At 43.0% G+C, this 20,676-nt stretch overlaps 1 protein-coding gene across 1 annotated transcript in view; it reads left to right on the forward strand.

Annotated features, from left to right (window-relative positions):
* Positions 1-18,224, forward strand: part of ZSWIM5 (zinc finger SWIM-type containing 5) — an 85,708-nt gene extending 67,484 nt beyond the window's left edge. Inside the window, exons 9-14 of the mRNA XM_008151327.3 lie at positions 931-1,191; positions 1,398-1,533; positions 2,618-2,775; positions 15,812-15,975; positions 16,433-16,514; positions 17,229-18,224. Of these exons, the coding sequence (XP_008149549.3) occupies positions 931-1,191; positions 1,398-1,533; positions 2,618-2,775; positions 15,812-15,975; positions 16,433-16,514; positions 17,229-18,091 (1,664 nt within the window). The 3' untranslated portion in view covers positions 18,092-18,224. The remainder of the gene's footprint in view (positions 1-930; positions 1,192-1,397; positions 1,534-2,617; positions 2,776-15,811; positions 15,976-16,432; positions 16,515-17,228) is intronic.
* The last annotated feature ends 2,452 nt before the right edge of the window (positions 18,225-20,676 follow it).

Consider the following 20,676-nt stretch of genomic DNA (forward strand, 5'->3'; position numbering starts at 1 on the left):
GTAGCAAGGACTAGAGACAAAATTGATTCTGCTCTCATTTATGCCATCACTATATTGTATACATGCACCTATTATAGTAGTTAACACACTGCATTACCATTTGTTTACAAGTGAGTATCCCTTACTAGGCTGTCAGCTCCTTGAAAGCAGAAATTATGACTGACTTAATGATCCCAGCACTTAGTGTAAGACCTCCCATTTAATAGTCGTTCATAAATACTTACCAGGTAAATGAAAGAGAAAAGGAAAGAAACCAAACTCTAACTTTTAAACCTGTGCTCTTTTTCTGAAACTTTGAATCCAAAGGTGGAGTATATAAAGTAATAATAACATAGAAATTATAAGTGTTATAAAAGTAATAGTTTAGCTGGGTGGATTTGTATTTCTCTGGTTAGAGATACAAGGGGTGGCCCCAAGCTAAGCTAGGGCTGCCCTTATCTTCCTTCTCATCCCTTAAAAGGGAGTCATCATCTTTGGTCTGTTTCATCTGCACAGTGACACTTGCATCTGCAAAGCCTGAGGTTGCACTTGGGGTTTATTCACCACTGACATACACTTAGCTCCTTCTATACACCAGACCCTGGAAATACCTAGGGCAATGAGATAAAGTCACTTTCCTTTAAGAACTCACACTCTAGTGAAAGAGATAGAAAAACAGGTAATTATGGTATTATAATTACTAGCAAAAGATTAGTATAAGATTTTTATATTTCCCCAACTGTCCCAGCCAGTCATATATTAGGAAGAAGCTAGGAATCTTTGTGGCTCTGTGTAACTTTTTTTCAGTATATTTTTCCTACTGCCATGGGGTTCTGACTCAGCTTCCCTGTGACAGCTGCTGACCCAGCTGTATTCCAAAGTGGGAGGGAGAGAGGAGCAGATGAATCCACGGGGCCTGACCTAAGGAATCTGGTGACCTGTTGCCCTCAGATATGAATGAAAGCAGACCCCCTGTGTACCAGCATGTACCCATGGCAACAGGATGCCCATACAGCAGTGAGTCTTATCTGTCATTGGCCTTGGAAGTTGCTCTAATGGGGCTGGGTCAACAGAGGGTGATGCCTGAAGGCCTCTACGCACAGGACAAGGTGTGCCGCAATGAGGAGCAGCTCCTGAGTCGACTCCAGGAGCTTCAGCTGGATGATGGACTGGTGCAAACCCTACAGAAACAGTGCCTCTTACTGCTAGAAGGTAAGGAGAGAAGAGGCTATGGTCTTTTACCTGTGACTCTAGGTGCTCCTCTATTATATAGCACAAGTACAGAAACATTTTTGACATTAAAGTATACTGAAGGTTCCCATGGCTAGCAAACATGTGTGGGATCCTAGGGTTCAAGTCTAGGCTGGCAAATAGAAGCATACAGATAAGTAACTGGTTGGCTTATCTTCTTCCTCCAGGAGGCCCCTTCAGTGGTCTGGGAGAAGTCATTCACCGAGAGAGTGTTCCCATGCATACCTTTGCCAAGTATTTGTTCTCAGCTCTCCTGCCTCATGATCCAGACCTGTCCTATAAATTAGCCTTACGTGCCATGAGGTGGGTAAATGTTTCCTAGCCCAATTGTCTCCGCCAAAGTAGAAGTCTTAGGTGCTCTTTTTCTTTGTTTATCTCACTTTTATCACTTTCCTTTTGTATCTATTCTATTGGACCTGCCACCAAGCCTGCCCTAAAATGGCTTAGATATTTTCATATGACCAAGAATTCCTATCTGGGATGCCTTGCTAGTGACCTACTTGGTCCCTGGCTCTACTCTTGGTGGGTCATCTGAGGAAGCCCCTGAGTTTTTAATAGATGTGGAGCACCCATGGCCTGAGTCTTCCATTCTGGGGCCATTTAAGCAGCCTGAGAAGGGGTTTGAGCCTTTCCATAGCTCAACTGAGTCATGGTTCCCAGGAATAGGTCACCAGATGCACCTAGGGAGGTAGAAATGGTTTTCTAAAACTAAACTTGAGAACAATGAGCTATGAGCATTGTGTTCCCAAACTAGAATAGGATCCTTGGTTTAGGCAGGTGGACCTCAAGGATGCAGCAGACCATACAGAAGGTTGAGAGAGCTGCTCACCTCAACCAGAAAAGAACTGCTGAGGATTCCTTGGCATATATTTCTTATACTTTTAAAAATAATCTTATGGCCCTAGCTGGTTTGGCTCCGTGGATAGAGCATCAGCCTATGGACCGAAACGTCCAAGGTTCAATACCGGTCAAGGGCACGTACCTCGGTTGCAGGCTCCTCCCTGGCCTGGGCCCTGCAATCAAGGTATGTGCAGGAGGCAACCAGTTGATGTGTTTCTCTCACATTGATATTTCTGTCTTTCCCTCTCTCTTCCACTCTCTCTAAAAGTCAATGGGAAAATATCCTCGAGTGAGGATTTAAAAAAAAATCTTATGGCTTTTGAACTGCCTTTCAGATCCATTCACAGTGACTATTCAGCTTGAGTTCTACAAGTGTCCAGGCATTCACCTCATACAGAGTATAGTACCCTAGATTTTTTTAAATCTTCAAAGTTCTCAGTTAACCCTTTCCTGCTCATTTACTTCACTTCAAAGATAAGCATTTATAAGATGGCTCAAAATGGCAAGGGTCTGGATGGTGGCTACTGACTCTTTCTGGTTCTTCTAGGTTACCTGTTCTAGAAAACTCAACTTCTACCGGGGACACTTCCCACCCTCAGCATATGGTGTCGATGGTGCCCAGCCGTTATCCTCGTTGGTTCACACTTGGACACTTGGAATCACAGCAGTGTGAACTGGCCTCCACCATGCTGACTGCTGCCAAAGGTAAGCGTAGATAGATCATAGGCTTCAGCACCCCCACCATGCCAGCCCAGCCATGGCCCTATCAAGGGCTTGGGCTGCAGTCTCCTGAAGAAGAGAAGCCATTCATCTTCCTTTGACCTCTTAGACTGAGGGATCCTCATGATTGCTGTCATGAGAATGAGCACCTGGGTCCAGTTAAAAGTTTTGCCCTACTTACTATTTATAGAATCCTGAGTATATAGAATGAGATCATCTTCAAGGTAACTTCTAAATCTATCCATCCATATGATAAAGGCACTTCACCTTTCCAAACCTCAGGTTCAAAACCTATAAAACGGGGATCATTGACAATGACCTATCAGTCTCCCAGGGCCATTGGAAGATTCAGTGAAATGATGGCTGAGATGAAGCTGCAAATCTCTTTACAGATATGAGAGTTTGTGATTTTTCCAAGGTCCTGTTAAAAGATAGGCAGCCAAAGTGACTCTCGGGTTTTTAAGCTCACATATTCCCTGTTAACTATGGAGATTTCACCACAAAGAAAAATGAATGTAAGCCCCTGGGCCCAGCCTGTATTTCAATGGTTGAACATTGACCAATGAACCAGGAGGTCACGGTTCTATTCCCAGTAAGGGCACATGCCTGGGTTGTGGGCTTGATCCCCAGTGTGGGGCATGCAGGACACAGCCATTCAATGATTCTCTCTCATGATTGCTGTTACTGTTACTCTTTCTCTCTCCCCCTCTCCCTTCCTCTCTAAAATCAATAAAAAAATACATTTTTAATGAAAATAAGCCTTTGGGAAGCTATAATAAAATACTAGCTACCATGGACTGTAAGTATTTTTCTGATATGAGGTAATACATGGAGTTTTCAAAGCATTTTTTATTAAAAATAACTTTATGTTGTATCTTCTTATTGTCCCCCAAAAATCCATGTTCATTTTAGAAAAGGTAAAAGATACAGATAGAGGTGACCAGGAATCAAACTCACAACCTTTTGATACATAGGATGACGCTCCAACCAACTGAGCCACACACCCAAGGCTTAAAGATTATTGCTGAAAGTATTACAGATGTCCCCTTTTTCCTCCACCCTACCTCTGCCTCCCCTCAGACCCTCACCACACTATTGTCTGTGTCTAAGGGCTATACATATATGCATATAAATTCTGTGGTTAATCCCTCCCACCCTCCAGCCTTCCCTCTGAGATTTGTTAGTCTGTCAGAAAGAGTCTTTATTATGAAAAAGCAACGTTATGGATGGAAGTTAGGCCCTGATTTCTTTCTAATAAAATGACAAAGCAGATTTTTAAAATAATTTACAAAGGGCAGAAATTGCTGAGCAGTGCTACACCTCCCTGCCAGCTTCTCCTCCCTGCCACCCACAGTGCCTGGCGCTGAGAACATCAATAGGTACCCATGGGCCCCAGGTCTCAGAGCCTGGATATCTCTCCCATTTCTTCTTTTGGAGCAGGCACAAGAGCTGTGCACCCAGGAGCCAGGTCTGCAAGGAGTCACCCCCTGGGCTGTGGCAGGCGGTCTCTGCTGGGCTCAGGAGAGCAGAGGCCACTGACCAGCCTCCACCTGGGCCTTTGTTAGTCAGGTCCTTGTTAGCTAGCAGTGGCCCGTGGGCAGTGCCCACTCCTGGGGACTTCCTCTGGAACCCGAGGGGAGGCAGGGATCCCACATGTGGGGGCGTGGGTTTCAGGTATGGCTCACTTCCTGTAAGACAGAGCTCTCTTCTTGCCCCGCCAGTGTGCTCCACACAGGGGGAGTGAGGACACCAAAGCTTTCCCCCAGAAGAAGGAGCTGGAAGGTGGTGAGTCAGTGAGGTCAGCAGTTCAGGTCTGAGCTGGTAGGAAAACCTCACTCTTCCCACTCTGCTGGGCGTCAGCTCGTGGGTTCCTCCAGGAGACTTGATTCTTTAATGTGACTCCAAATACCCACACATGCTCATGTAGGAGGAGGAAAGGAGGAGGAGGAAGAGGATGCTGGGGAAGATGCTTGGAAGGAAAGATGCTCAGGAGGAGGGCGTTACCTGAAGGGCACTGTCCTCAGTCTCAAAGGAGAAACAGTCATATCACCTCTCTCTTCAGCCGTAATGGCCTCCTCCAGCTCCTGGGACAGATTCCTGCCCCCACAGGCTCTAGGTCACTGTCAGATTCACTGGGGGAGCAGAGGGGCTCTGTAAAGGAGGAGGGGGTCCAGAAGGCAGCCTCCCTCCTGGACCTCCGCAGTGGGTGGGCACGTGGGCCCATCTGGGTGGAGCTGCGGTGCTGCTCCCGCTCCCAGGGGCCTGAAGTTGAGTGGGATGGGCCGGTTCCAGAAAGCCGGGTGCTCCTCTGGCTCAGGCAGCGAGCTGGGTGGAGCTACTACCCTGTGTCTTCCCCCTCCTGGCTTTGGGGTTTCCACCAGCCACTTGGTGCCACTTTGGCAGGACTCCTGGATTCTCTGGAACATGGCACCAAGGGCGTTCTTAGCTGAGTGAGTGGCAGCCTGGAGGCCCTGCTGCTTTGGCTCCGGGGTTTCCAGGTATTTCCAGGAGGGGCCCGCCCCTAGGTTGAAGCTGACTGCTCTCAGGGCAGCCTCCTTTGTAACTGTCTGCAGAGGGAGCACAGGGCTCTGCTGGAGGCCTCCAGACGGCCAGCTGCAGGTGCAGCACATTATTCTCCTCCAGCTTCTCCTGGTCCTGGAGAGGTGCTCACGCTGAGCTACCTAGAGGCCGTCTGCCTGGCTAAAAGTCTGTTCTGTTCACCAGGACCCCAAAGCTCCCACGTCTACCAGATCTTAAAGATAATTTTTAATGAAAACCTTAGTCCCAAACATGTATAGAGTGCTGCTAAAACAGCTCTGTTCTGGCCTGTATTTTTTTATTTAAAAAATTAGCAATGATTGATGCACAAATGAGATTTTAAGGACTATAAGCACAGGTTGAAAGTTAGAACAAGTCAACATCAAAAGATGTTTCAAACTTGTTTACATATACACAAAAACACACGGATAATCAAAGAGATATTTTCTAACTGGCTCATTAATCTTTACCAATGACATGAGCTCATTGCACACAAGCTGGAATGGAAGAAAACTAATTAAACTAGAGGCCTGGGGTGCACGAATTCATGCACCAGTGGGGGTCCCTCTGTCTGGCCTGCGGGATCGGGCCGAAACCAGCTCTCCAACACCCCCGAAGGCGTCCCGGATTGTGAGAGGGTGCAGGCAAGGCCAAGGGACCCCACCGGTGCACAATCAGGGCCAGGGAGAGACATGGGAGGTTGGCCAGCCAGGGAGGGACCACGGGAGGGCTCCAGGGCGTGTCCGGCCTGTCTTGCTCAGTCCTGATCAGCTAGACCTCAGCAGCAAACTAACCTACCGGTCGGAGCGTCTGTCCCCTGGTGGTCCATCATAGGGAGTGGTTGAGTCCCGATCAGCTAGACCTCAGCAGCAAACTAACCTACCGGTCGGAGCGTCTGTCCCCTGGTGGTCAGTGCACATCATAGGGAGTGGTTGAGTGGCCTTAGCATAGCATTAGCATATTACGCTTTGATGGGTTGAATGGACAACCGGACACTTAGCATATTAGGCTTTTATTATATAGGATTATTCTTGGACCACTATTCCACACACTCTCCTTCTGAGCTTGTGACCAAGAAATTTTACTCCCAATGAAGAAAAAATATAAATGTTTATTTATTTTTTTGTTGTTAATACTCACATGAGGATATTTTTCCATTGATTTTTAGAGAGAGTGGAAGGAGGAGGGAGAGACAGAGAGAGAAACATCAATGTGAGTGAGGCAATCAATCAGTTGCCTCCTGCACGTGCCCTGACTTGGGGCCAGAATTGGGCCTATAATTCAGGTATGTGCCCTTGACTGGAATTGAATCTGGGACCCTTCAGATAGTCCAATGCTCTATCCACTGACCCAAACCGGCTAAGGCTAAATGTTTATTTTTTATTTTAATATTCTATACCTGCAACAGATATATATATATAGTCTCATTACTTACATTGGAAGTTTATTGGATAAAAGTCTAAAAGTCAGCCTTGCTATTCAAAGTAATATAATCAGTGTACAAGTAGCATCAACTTCACCTGGAAGCTTGTTGGAAATGCAAATTCCCAGACCCAACTCCAGACCTACTGGATCAGACGCTCTGTGGGTATATCCCATGAATCTATGTTTTAACAAATTCTTCAGATAATTTTTATGCTCACCATGGTTATAGAAGCACTGAGAGCTAGTTTATATTTTTTAAAAACGCAAACAAACTGAATATTATACGTTATATGCCTGTTCTACATTCTTTTCAGGGTAGAAAAATTGCTAAAATGGTATTAAGCCAAATAAGCAAGAGGCTAATAGTGATAAGATGTAACACAAATGCAAAAAAATCTCCACAGACAATATAGAAGAAATGTGAGAACAGTTCATTGACCCTGAATAACATTCATTTATCAGTGAAAAGGAGATTATGGCTACTTAATTGAAGAGACTGCTCATATAGAAATTTATACTAATGAGACACATTACCCTAGAAATACACCTTTTTTAAAAATATTTTAAATGGATTTTTAGGAAGAGAGAGGGTGAGAGAGAAATATCGATGTGAAAACGTAACATCAATTGGCTGCCTTCTGCATACCCCTTACTGGGGATCGAGCCGCAACGTAGGCATGTGCCCTGACCAGGAATCCAACTGTGGCAACCTTCTGGTGCATGGGATGACACTCATACAACTGAGTCATATTGGCCAGGGAAGAACTACACCTTTTTCTTTTTTAATATGTTTTATTGATTTTTTACAGAGAGGAAGGGAGAGGGAGAGCTAGAAACATCGATGAGAAAGAAACATCAATCAGCTGCCTCCTGCACACCCCCCACTGGGGATGTGCCCGCAACCAAGGTACATGCCCTGGACCAGAAACGAACCTGGGACCCTTGAATCCGCAGGCCAACGCTCTATCCACTGAGCCAAACTGGCCAGGGCAGAACTACACCTTTTAATGGCCATCTATTTGTGGTGTTGCTTCATCATTAAGAATTCCATTTCTGGCCCATCATTAAATATGCAGTTCTAATCTTTGATGACATTAATAGCAATGTTGATAAAGACTTTTGTCCAAAATCCTCAAGAAAATCTCATTTACTGCATGCACATATACAAATATTTAGTTTGATATGAGGTTTTATTAAATGTTTTCCTCAGAAATAAAGATAACAAGTATTTATTGTCTCTATCATACTATTTTATTTATCAGTTTACTTACTATCTATAATAATAAAAGAGTAATATGCTAATTAGACCAGACGGCCAAACAGTGGAACAACCGTCCGGAGCCGGGGCCGCAGTGGCTGCGAGGGCCGAGCTCCTTGCATGAATTTCATGCTTTGGGCCTCTAGTTGTATTGATAAACTGCAAAACTAATTTTGCCTTTTATCCCACCTAGTGTGATTATTCATACATTCACTGTACAAATATTAATGTTTTTAATTATGGGATGCTGCAAATATTATATATATGTACAAATTATCTTTCTATAATTTTTAAAATTCTGAATTCCAAAATATATTCAAAATTCTACAGCTTTGAATAAGGAGTATGTATACCCATTAATGGAATACTATATGGCCATTTAAAAGAACAAGGAGGCCCTAGCTGGTTTGGCTCAGTGGATAGAGCATCAGCCTGCAGACTGAAGGGTCCCGGGTTTGATTACTGTCAAGGGCACATATCCAGGTTTTGGGCTCGATCCCCAGTAAGGGGCATGCAAGAGGCAGCCAATCAATGATTCCCTCTCATCATTGATGTTTCTATCTATCTCCCTCTCCCTCCCTTTCTGAAATCAATAAAAATATATTTTAAAAATAAAAGAACAAGGAGCTCTTTATGTACTGATGAAATAAACATTAAGATATATTGATATGTAGGGGGAAATAACATGAGAATCTGTGTAGACTATGCTCTTATTTGTGGGATGTTTTTAAAGAGAGGAAATAGATAATGTATTTCCTTATTATGCATAGATTATCCTAGAAGGTAAATAAAAAACTGATAATATCGGTTGTATATGGGGTTAGAAGTACATGAATGAGGAACAGGAGTGAGGGGAAGAAACAGTTTTTCATTATTTACTTTTGGTATCTTCAATATTGAATCATGTGAAAATTTCTAAAATTTTAAATTATAAATGCCAATAGAAACTTCTCAAATTGCAATACAAAGAGAAAAAAAGAATGGGGGTGGAAGGAACCAGACCAGAATATCTAAGAACTGACATCCAGCCATCAAACTACCCTTCGGTGCATGGGGGCCAACTCTAACTACTGAACCACATCGGCCAGGGTAGGGTTTTTTAATTCTTAATTGAACTAATAGATTGTTTAAAAAAATAATAGCAATTCTAAGGCAAACACCACTTAATTATTTAATTATTTATTTTTAAAGGAGGATAATTAATTTTAGAAGAATATAGTTCTTTTTAATATTTCATTTTTAAAATAAGTATAATTGATAGGAGAGAAGAGAAAATTGAATCATATAAAATGCTTAATTTAAGCTAGAGAAGGCAGAAAGCAGGGAAGGCAGTGGTTGAGCATCGACCTATGAACCAGGAGGTCACGGTTCAATTCCCAGTTAAGGCACGTGCTCGCGGTGTGGGCTCAGTCCCCAATATGTTTGCCTGCTGATCAATGATTCTCTCTCGTAAGGACACATGTGTCTATCTTTCTCTCTCCCTCTCCTTACCTCTCTGAAAATCAATAAAAATGTAGTTTAAAAAGAAAGAAAAAAGTGTGGTACACACACACACACACACACACACACACACGAATATTGTTCAGCCATTAAAAAAAAAAAAAAAGGAAATCCAGTCACTTGCGACAACATGGATGAACCTTAAGGACATTGTGCTAAATGAAATAAGTCAGACAGAAAAAGATAAGTATGTATGATTTCATTTAATATGTGGAAACTCATAGAAACAAAGTATATTGGTAGCTGGCAGGAGCTGAGGTATAGGGAAAATGAGGAGATGTTGATCAGAGGGTACAAATTTTCAGTTATAAGATGATTAAATTCTGGGGATCCAATGTACAACGTGGTGACTGTAGTTAACAATACTGTATTGTACACTTGAAATGTCCTAATAGATTAAATCTTAAATGTTCTCAACCACAAACACAAAAATAAAGGTAACTGTGTGAAGTAATAGATGTGTTAACTAACCTTATTGTGGTAATCATTTGCAATCCATACATATTAAGTCACATTGTACACTTTACACTTACACAATGTTAAGTCTATTATGGAAATAAAATAAATCTACTAGTAAGTTTTCACCTTGGAAAACAAGAAAAAGAAGAGCAATATAAACCTAAAGCTAGCAGGAAAAAAAAAAAAAGCAGAAATCAATGAAATTTAAAATAAGAAAAAAAAATAAAGAAAACCAATGAAAGTAAAAGCTGCTTCTTAGAAAAGATTATTAAATTTGATAAACCTCTATCTAGCTTACCAAGAAAAGAAAGAAGAAATAAATGACTAATACCGTAAATGAAAGAGGGGCCATCATTACTGAGCCCATGGTCATTAAAAGGATAATAAAGGAAAATTATGAACAACTGTATGCTTATAGATTTGATATCTTAGATAATGAAATGGACAAATTCCTTGAAAAACACAACCTACTAAAACACACATGTAGAACTAAATAATCTGATTTGACCTATCTATGTTAAAGCAATAGATTCAATTATCTTTTGAACAGAAAGCACTTGGCCCAGATGAGTTCACTAGTGAGTTATCAAATATTTAAGGGGAAAAAATGATACCAATTCTCTACAATCCTGTCCAGAAAATAGAAGCAGAGAGAATACTTCAAGTCATCCATTGAGGCCAGCATTACTGTAATACCAAAATCAGGTAAACATAACACAAAAAAGGAAAACTACAGACCAATATCACTCATGAAGATAAATGCAAAAATCTTCATCAAAATATTAGATAATTGGCCCAGGCTGGTGTAACTCTGTTGGGTGTCATCCAGTGCACCAAAAAGTTGCTGGTTCAATTCCTGGTCAGGGCACATGCCCAGGTTGTGGGCTTGATCCCCAGTAGGAGGCGTACAGGAGGCAGCGAATTGGTGTTCCACTCTCACATCTATGTTTCTCTCTCCTCCTTTCCTCTCTCTTTAAAAATCAATAAAAACACTTTTAATTTAAAAATATGTATTAGCTAATTGGATCCAACAAAATATAAAAATAATTATACACCATGACCAAGGGATTTATTTCAGGTATGGAATGCTGTTTCAGGCACTTGAAAATAAATGTAGTTCATCACATCCACAGGAATGAGCATATAATTTATATTGGTAGATGCAAGAAAATAATTTGACCAAATCCAATACCTATTCATGTTTAAAAAAAAAAAACTCTCAGCAGACTAGAACTAGATCAGACTGACTCAGCTTTATAAAGAACATCTACATGCCCTTGCTGGTTTTGCTCAGTGGTTATAAGAACGTCAGCCCACAGACCAAAGGGTTGCAGGTTTGATTCTCGGTCAAGGGCACATACCTTGCTTGCAGGTTCGATCCCTGGCCTTGGTCTGGGCATGAGCTGACCAATCGATGAATCTCTCATGTCAATATTTCTCTCCCTCTTCTTCTCCCTCTCCCTCTCCCTCTCTCTCCCTTTCCCTCTCCCTCTCCCTCTCTCTCTCCCTTTCCCTCTCCCTCTCCCTCTCCCCTCCCTTGTACTCTCTCTCAAAAAATCAATGGAAAAAATATCCTCTGGTGAGGATTAAAAAAGAAAGAACATCTACAATGAATCTGCAGCTACCATCATACTTAATGGAGAAAAACTAGGTGCTTTCCCTGAAAATCATGTATGAGACAAGAATGTCCCTTCTTACCAAACCCATTCAGCATCATACTGGATCTAATGCAATAAGACAAGAAAGGAAATAAAAGGTATACAGATTAGAAAGGAAGAAATAAAATTGTCTTTCCTTGTAAATGACATGGTTGTCTATGTAGAAAACCTCAAAGATTCAACAGTAAACTGGAACTAAGAAGTGATTATACCAAGGATACAAGGTTAAGATACAAAAGTCTGTTGCTTTCCTATATGCCAGCAATGAACAACTGTGGCTCAATGGTTGAGCATTGACCTGTGATCCAGGAGGTCATGGTTTGATTCCTGGTCAGGGCACAGGCCCGGGTTGTAGGCTTGGTCCCTAGTAAGGGGCGTGCAGGAGACAGCCAATCAATGGTTCTCTCTCATCATTGCTATTTCTATCTCTCTCTCTCCCTTTCCCTTTGTCTCTAAAATCAATTAAAAAAATATATATATATATATATATATATATATATATATATATATATTATTTATTATTTTTTTTTTTTTATTTAAAAAATGCTTGCCCTAACTGGTTTGGCTCAGTGAATAGAGCATTGGCCTGCGGACTCAAGGGTCCCAGGTTCGATTCCGGTCAAGGGCAATGTACCTTGGTTGCGAGCACATCCCCAGTAGGGGGTGTGCAGGAGGCAGCTGATTGATGTTTCTCTCTCATCGATGTTTCTAACTCTTTATCCCTCTCCCTTCCTCTTTGTAAGAAATCAATAAAATATATATTTTTTAAAATTCTTTAAAAACAAAAAAACACACAAGCCCTGGCCTGTAGGCTCAGTTGGTTGAGTGTCATCCCATGCATCGAAAGCTCGCTGGTTTGATTCCCAGTCAGGGCACATACCCAGATCAATCCCCGGTTGAGAGGCAACCATCAATGTCTGTCTGTCTGTCTCTCTGTCTGTCTCTCTCTCTCTCTCCCCCCTCTCCCTTTCTCCTTCTAAAATCAATAACATTTTAAAAAACCACACAATACCATTTACATTAGCACCCCCAAAAAAGTACTTAAGAATAAATCTAACAAAATATATATGTACAATATCCATATGAGGAGAAAACTATAAAACTTTGATGAAAGAAATCAAAGAAGATCTAATAGGTATTTCATATCCATGGAGAGGAAGACTCAATATTATTTTTATGTCAGTTCTTCCCAACTTAATTTATAGATTCAATACAGTCTCAACCAAAATCCCAGCAAGTTATTTTGTGTATGTTGATAAACTATTTCTGAAGTTTATGTGGAAAAGCATAAGACCTAGAATAGCCAACACAGTATTAAGGAAGAACAAAGTTGGAGAACTAACACTACCCAACTTTAAGAGTTAACTGTAAAGCTATAGTAATCAAGACAGTGTGATATTGGCAAAATATCAGACAAACAGGTAAGTGGGACAGAATAGAGAGCTCAGAAATAGACCCACACAAATATAGTCAACTGACTTTTGACAAAGGAGTAAAGAATAGTCTTTTCAACAATTGGTACTGGAAAAACTGGGCATCTATATGCAAAAAAATGAATACAGACATTGACCTTACACCTTCCATAAAAATTAACTCAGAATGGATCAGAGACATAAAATAAAATGCAAAACTATAAAACTTACAGAAGATAACATAGAAAATCTAGGTGACCTTGAGTTTGACAATAACTTTTTAGATACAGTAATACCAAAAACACAATCCATGAAAGAAAAGTATTTGATAAGTAGGCTTCATTAAAATGAAAAACTTCTGCTCAGTGAAAAACACTGTTAAAAAATTAAAAAGAGCCCTGGCCGGTTTGGCTCAGTGGGTAGAGCATCGGCCTGTGGACTAAAGGGTCCCAGGTTCAATTCCAGCCAAGGGCACATGCCCAGGTTGCGGGCTCAATCCCCCCACCCCCGTAGGGGATGTGCAGGAGGCAGCCAATCAATGATTCTCTCTCATCATTGATGTTGATATCTCTATCTCTCTCCCTTCCTCTCTGAAATCAATAAAAAAAAAGAGAAAGAAACTGAAAAAATAAGCCACAACTGGGAGAAAATATTGTAAAACACTATCTGATAAAGGACTTGTATCACAAATATACAATTAACACTTAAAACTTAACAATAAGAAAACAAACAACTGCATCTTAAAATTGGCCAAAGACTTAAACAGATGCCTCACCAAAGAAGATAAAGAAGTGGCAAACAAGAATATGAAAAGATGCTCAGCATATGTCATTACGGAAAAGAAATGAAACAAAAGTGAAATACTACTACATACCTATTAGAAAGACTAATCAAAACCCAGACAACACCAAACATCAGTGAGGATGTGGAACAACAGGAACTCTCATTGGGAATGCAAAATTGAAGCCAGTTTGGAAGATGGTTTGTCAGATGTTTACAAAGCTGAACATAGTCTTACCATATGATCCAGCAATTGTGCTCTGAGGTATTTACCAAAAGGACTTGAAAATCTATGTCCACACAAAAACTTGCACACTAATGTTTACAGCAGTTTTATTTGTAATTGCCAAAGACTAGAAGCAACCAAGGTGTCCTTCAAAAAGTGAATGGATAAACAAACTGATACATCCATACAATGGAATATTATCTATATATATAAATGGTTAATAGGCAAAGTGTCCCCTTGGGAGTTTGACCGGGAGACTGGGAGTTTGATTGTTCACTATGACATGTGCTGACCACCAGGGGGCGGCACAGAATGAAGGAAGGCCCCAGCTGGCAGCCGGAAGGCCCCGATCAGCCCTGATGCCGGCCAGGCCTAGGGACCCTTCCCATGCATGAATTCGTGCACTGGGCCTCTATGCAAAAAAAGAAAATGATTTATCAAGCCACAAAAAGGTGTGGAAGGAAGCCAGTCTGAAAATGTTACATACTATAATTCCAAGTACATGGCATTGTACTTGGCAAAACTCTAGAGACGGTAAAAAGATCAGTAGTCACAGGAAGAATGAGGAGAAATGAATAGGTAGGTGTAGCATAGGAGATTTTTAGAGCAATGAATCTATTCTGTATGATACAGTAATGGAGGATCCATGAAACTGTGCATTTGTCAAAAACCGTAGACTTGTACAACCACAGTGGACCCTAATGTAAACTATGGACTTCAGTTAATAATGTAAGAATATTGGTTCATCCAATGTACCACACTAATGTAAAATGTTAATAATAGGGGAAACTGCAAGTGGGGAAATGGGGTACTAGTATATGGTGACTATACTATATGCTCAATTTTATTAATTTTAAAAATTGTTTTTAGAGCTGACAGAAGCAAAAAGGTAATCTCTCCCATAATCCTGACACCCAAAGATAACTACCACTAAGACAGTCGTATAAATATTCTATTCATTTTCTATTCATATGTATGTACACACATATACTATACACACACTGCTACTTATCTTTTTTTTTATAAAAGTTGGATAGAATATTACCTATTTGCAAATTGTTTCTAATTCCCACAACAATCCTAAAAGGTTATTGTTTTCATTTTATAGATGAAGTAACTGAGCTTGTAAATGGCTGAACTAGGTTCAGTTTCCAATGTATTTTATTCCAAAGCCTATATATTTTTACCACTATACCTCTTTGTAAAACATAACACCTACTTTTTGTTCCATCTTTATTTAACACTTTACCTCTTTATAAGATATAACAATCTTTCATACACCATGCTGCCTTCATGCAGTGAATTTCACTTCTGACGGTGTACATGCCCTTCCTGTGGCGTATTCCTTAACTCTGTGCCCTAGTACTGAATAGGAAGTGGTAGCCCAGCTTCTTTTTGCTCCAGGGAGGCAAACAATGGGACTGGCATTCATTTTTGGCAATAATATTGCTGTCTTCTGTATAAGCAGTTCTCAAAATTCAGGTGTTTATGAAAATTATTTCTGAGACCTAAAGAGCCTGAGGAAAAGGAGGGCGAGGGGTAGAGGCAGATGAAAGGGTAAAGAGAAGTGAATACATGTGGGTGCCTTGGGAAGAAAGCAGCCTCCAGTGTTGGGTTCAATGGAGACAGAGCTTGATTGTCCAGAAGGGGTGGTACCGTTCAGTGAATTGATAGCAGCCAGTTCAACCAGTACCTGTTGTGATCAGTGGCCATTCAGGGAAACTAAAGAAAACCCTATCCCTGCTCCTTCTCTCGATACCTATAGGAGACACTCTGAGGCTCCGAACAATCCTGGAAGCAATACAGAAGCACATCCATTCTTCTTCCCTCATCTTCAAACTGGCCCAAGATGCATTCAAGATTGCTACTCCCACAGACAGTAGTACTGACAGCACCCTACTCAACGTGGCCCTGGAGCTGGGCTTACAGGTATGGAGGAGTTGGCCTTCCCAGCTTTAGTCTTCTGGCCCAGGGACAATTAACAGAAGATAAGATCTTAGGGGAACTGGGCATAGGCCAAATCTGGTTCTTTCTGTGTCCCCTGAACACAACTTCTAGCCTAGGCACAAGGTAAGAACTCTGTAAATCGGGCTCCATTTTGAAGTTAAGTCCAGAAGCAACATAGCTTTAGGCTCCCCGGGGTCCAGGTCTTCTTCCCACCCACTCACATTCCTCCAAGTCAAGCAAAGTGGTAAATAAGCACTTTATTTGTTAGAGGTCATCAGTGAAGCCTTTATCTGTTTGGGGCTGAAATTAAACCTATCTGTATTTATCAAGGGAACAATGACTGTTTAAAGCACTAATAAATACTTCTTGGTGAGGAAATGGCAAATAGGGAGAGAAATTTCATATACTTAACTCACTGGAAATGTCTCTTTTTGCCCAGGTGATGAGAATGACCTTATCAACCCTTAACTGGAGGCGCCGGGAGATGGTGCGGTGGTTGGTGACCTGTGCTACAGAAGTGGGTGAGTCTTCCACCTCCCTCTATCCCCAGGGTAAAGGAGTTCCTGGGCTCTACTCTTGGGACAGGACAACAAATCATTAGAGCTCTCATATTTCTATTACTGATGACCTAAGAAAGGATGGGGCCACTGGTAGAAGGTGGCCTCTGCTCAGCCAGCCGCAGCTGGCCCAGGTTCTGCCTCTCTGCTTGGACTATATCCTGATGTCAGCAGCATTTTGTCCCTCTGATCAGAGACATCTGAGAGAATGAATTGTCAAAAGCCAGTACTCAAGTGCACCCTTGTGCAATAGTTGACCCAGTGGTTTGGTCCCAGTTCCTATCCATACTTCTGAGAAATCCCAAACAACTTGGAAGCTTAGGACCCCATCTAGAGCCCAAAGCCCCAGTATAAGACTCTACCCTGAGAAGCCCCACTTCAGCTAGAACCCCCAGGCAGATCTGGGGCTCTGCTGCTCCATCCTTGTGATGGGTTAAGAGCACCTGCTGAGACCTTCAGTCCTCTGACCAGGGGAAGAAAGGAATGGAAAGAGACCCTAAGCAGGGTCTGGCCATCCGGGATGCTCCCCTTGCCCTGGTTTGCCTCAGATCATCTCAAGGCTGCTGAGGAGAAGGGAAAACTCATCTCTGCAGGCAAGTTCTGACCCCAAATGGTAATCTGGGCAGACGTGGATCGGGACCCGGATGGCCACAGCTGAGCTCAGGCTCTTCCTGACAGGTGTGCGGGCCCTGGTGAGCATCTTGCAGAGCTGGTACACACTCTTCACCCCCACCGAGGCTACTAGCATTGTGGCTGCCACAGCCGTATCCCACACCACTATCCTGCGCCTCAGTCTTGACTATCCACAGCGGGAGGAGCTGGCTAGCTGTGCTCGCACACTGGCCCTGCAGTGTGCTATGAAGGATCCACAGAGCTGTGCCCTTTCAGCCCTTACACTCTGTGAGAAAGACCACATCGCCTTTGAGGCAGCCTACCAGATCGCCATTGATGCTGCCGCTGGTGGCATGACCCATTCACAGCTGTTCACCATCGCCCGCTACATGGAGCTCCGTGGCTACCCGCTACGTGCCTTCAAGCTGGCCTCACTGGCCATGAGCCATCTCAACTTAGCCTACAACCAGGACACCCATCCGGCCATCAATGATGTGCTCTGGGCATGTGCCCTCAGCCACTCTCTGGGCAAGAATGAGCTGGCGGCCCTCATTCCCCTGGTGGTGAAGAGCGTGCACTGTGCCACGGTGCTCTCAGACATCCTACGGCGCTGCACGGTGACTGCACCTGGCCTGGCTGGCATCCCAGGTCGCCGCAGCTCTGGAAAGCTCATGTCCACTGACAAAGCTCCACTGCGCCAGCTGCTGGATGCCACCATCAATGCCTATATCAACACCACACACTCACGCCTGACACACATCAGCCCTCGTCACTATGGAGAGTTTATTGAGTTTCTGAGCAAGGCTCGGGAGACCTTCCTGCTGCCGCAGGATGGCCACCTGCAGTTTGCCCAATTCATCGACAACCTCAAGCAAATCTACAAAGGCAAGAAGAAGCTGATGCTGCTGGTGCGAGAGCGCTTTGGCTGAGAAAGCAGACAGCCCACTGCTGGGGCAGCCTGGGCTCCCAGGTTCCATCAGGTCAGGCCAAGGACACTGAAACATTTGTCCACCCTGAGAGGACCCTAAGCCCCCGTGGCTGAACCAAAGGACCTCAGGGCTAAGCATGGGGAGAGTCCAACTGTAGCCTGAGCCTGCCTTGGCAAGGTTCTCAGTATAGCCCACTGTTCCTGGAGGAGCTGGGCCCTGCAGATTGATCAGAAACTCTACAACATGCCACCTCACGCCCCTATATCCTGCGTGTGTCCTGGGCATTGGCCCTGTCTCCCTTGGCAAACACAGAACACTGTTCCATCTCAGGGATTGCTTAACCAGAGAAACAGAAGCATGTATGGTACTGTAAATATTATAGTATATGTGTTGCCAATTACATTGTAAAGTTGTAACTATTTATAATTCTGGTTCTAATTTCATGGGTACTTGAAGTAGCTGTGGGTGGGAAGATAGAGTTGTTTTCTGAGGAGACTCACACCATTTCTCAGGTTTCTGTTGCAGAGTATATACTGTTGGCAGTGGAAGAGTGCAAGTGGCAGGGAGAAAAATGGCCAGTTAGAGTAAATCCCAAGTCTAGTCTATGCAGAAACTGCAGCCTACAGAAGGGGTAGCTGTAGCCGCATGGTGAGTAAGGGGCTGGGCCAGGACTGAACTTAGACTTCGCTACATGAAGCCATGAGGACACTGAAGCTCATGCTCCTGCTCACACAGCCTCTAGGAGCCTGCTGAGCTCCTAAGAAACAAGATCAGGGAGCAGCTGGAGGTCTGGGAGGCCACTGAGTTCATACTGTTCATCTACTCTGGTCACCGTTGTGTTAGTGTCTGGTTTCATCTCTCATTATGTATGTGTGTGTGTGTGTGTGTGTGTGTGTGTGTGTGTGTGTGTGTATCTGTATGGCTAAGTACATGTGTCTGTATGCATAGATATATCTGTGCATGCCTGTATGTGCACATGTGTGTATCTGTGTGAATACATGTCTGTGTGCTGGACGGGTTTCTGTGTGAGGGTATACACATTTGTGAACATGTAGGAATACTTATCTGTGTGTGTGTTCATGTTGATACATGCTTAGTGTGTATCTGGGCACACATGAGTTCATGTGTATAAACATGTTTGTGTGTATGCTTGCTCTCCATTGATGCATCTTTACATGTGTAATTGTGTATATTTCAACATGTAGGTATGTATGTGAATTTATATTTGAGCATCTGCATGAATGTGGCTCTTCTTTTTTTGCCAGATCTGTCTTCCCAATTCCTCTTAGTCTCTCTCACCAGCTAAACATGTTCCCCATCTCTGTGCCTCCTCTATTCTCTCACCAAACAAGCTTCTACTCACTAGTCTATCTTAAGAGTGGCTTCTTCAGCTCCAGTTCTCTTCTCACCCTGTACTTGCTTTCTTCCTCTGCCTCTCTACCTCAAGCTTCCTCTGCCTGCTTTGGTCAGTCCCATTGGTTACTGATTTGGAGGCTGGGGCTGGGATGCATTTGGCCTTTCCCTTTCTGACTAGTTTGTAGTCCTAGTGGGCAACTCCTGTGTTAGCCCTGGCTGACCTCCACAATGTATTACATTCCTGCTACCTGCCTGCCCCTATGCTCAGCCTAGAATTAGGAGGTAGCAAGGGCATTCAGAAGAGTCATTTGGATGCCAGTGTCTTGGTGTTTACTGTTTTTAGTTCCTGAGTAAGGGATGGCGTGTGATAGGAAGGGTGGTATAGCTAGAGTGTGAACTAAGGACCTGTCTGCTCCGTTTTCCTTTCTTTGACAAACTGTTTGTTTCACCTTCTTTTCCCCCCTCCACACTAACCAGTAAGTTGTATTTGCTATTTGTGGCTAATGAAGTCTTACTGTTCAGCCATGGGCCCTACAACCTCTCAGCCCAACAGGTTGGTTTAAAAAAAAAAAAAAAGCCACTCCCATTTCTGTATCACGATTGCATTTTTTAGCAAGTATGTGAACTCAGTGCTTTTCTATAAATAAATCATGGATCACAGAAAATATTTTTGTAAAATCAGAAATAGTGTTTTTTCAATAAATGGGGCTCTTCTCTCTCTTCTGCATTGCCCTGGCTGGGACAGGGAGCTGGTTGGGCCTATAGCACAGTGGATTTCTAGTGGTATAAGATGTGGAGGACAAATGAATTGCCTGCCACACCAGACCCTACTCGAGAGCTCACAAATAGCTTAGAGCCTTGTCCCAGGAAATAGGTACCATCATAATGGGCAGAAACACCAAGATCCTGAGAAAATTGGAAGGTATGCTCAGAAAAGAATGCAGAGCAACCCTGAGCAACACAGGGACTTTTGTCTTCAGAGGCCCTCACCTCAGTGATGCAAGTCTAACTCTAACCCTAAGCAACCTAGCTCTAAGTCCTTATGTCCTCCCATCTTTTCGTATCAAAGCTGAAGGCTTCTCAGCTTTCCCTGCTTAACTAGGCGCCACCTTCCTTAATAGGCCTCTCTGAAGTATTTCAGCCATTACTGTGACCCTCTCTGATCTATATTCCCCTCTCTCCCCAGACACAACTTGACCTCATAAGCGATGGGGACCCTATTTCTCTGC

This window comes from Eptesicus fuscus, chromosome 9 (genome assembly GCF_027574615.1).
Source record: "Eptesicus fuscus isolate TK198812 chromosome 9, DD_ASM_mEF_20220401, whole genome shotgun sequence".
NCBI lineage: Eukaryota > Metazoa > Chordata > Mammalia > Chiroptera > Vespertilionidae > Eptesicus > Eptesicus fuscus.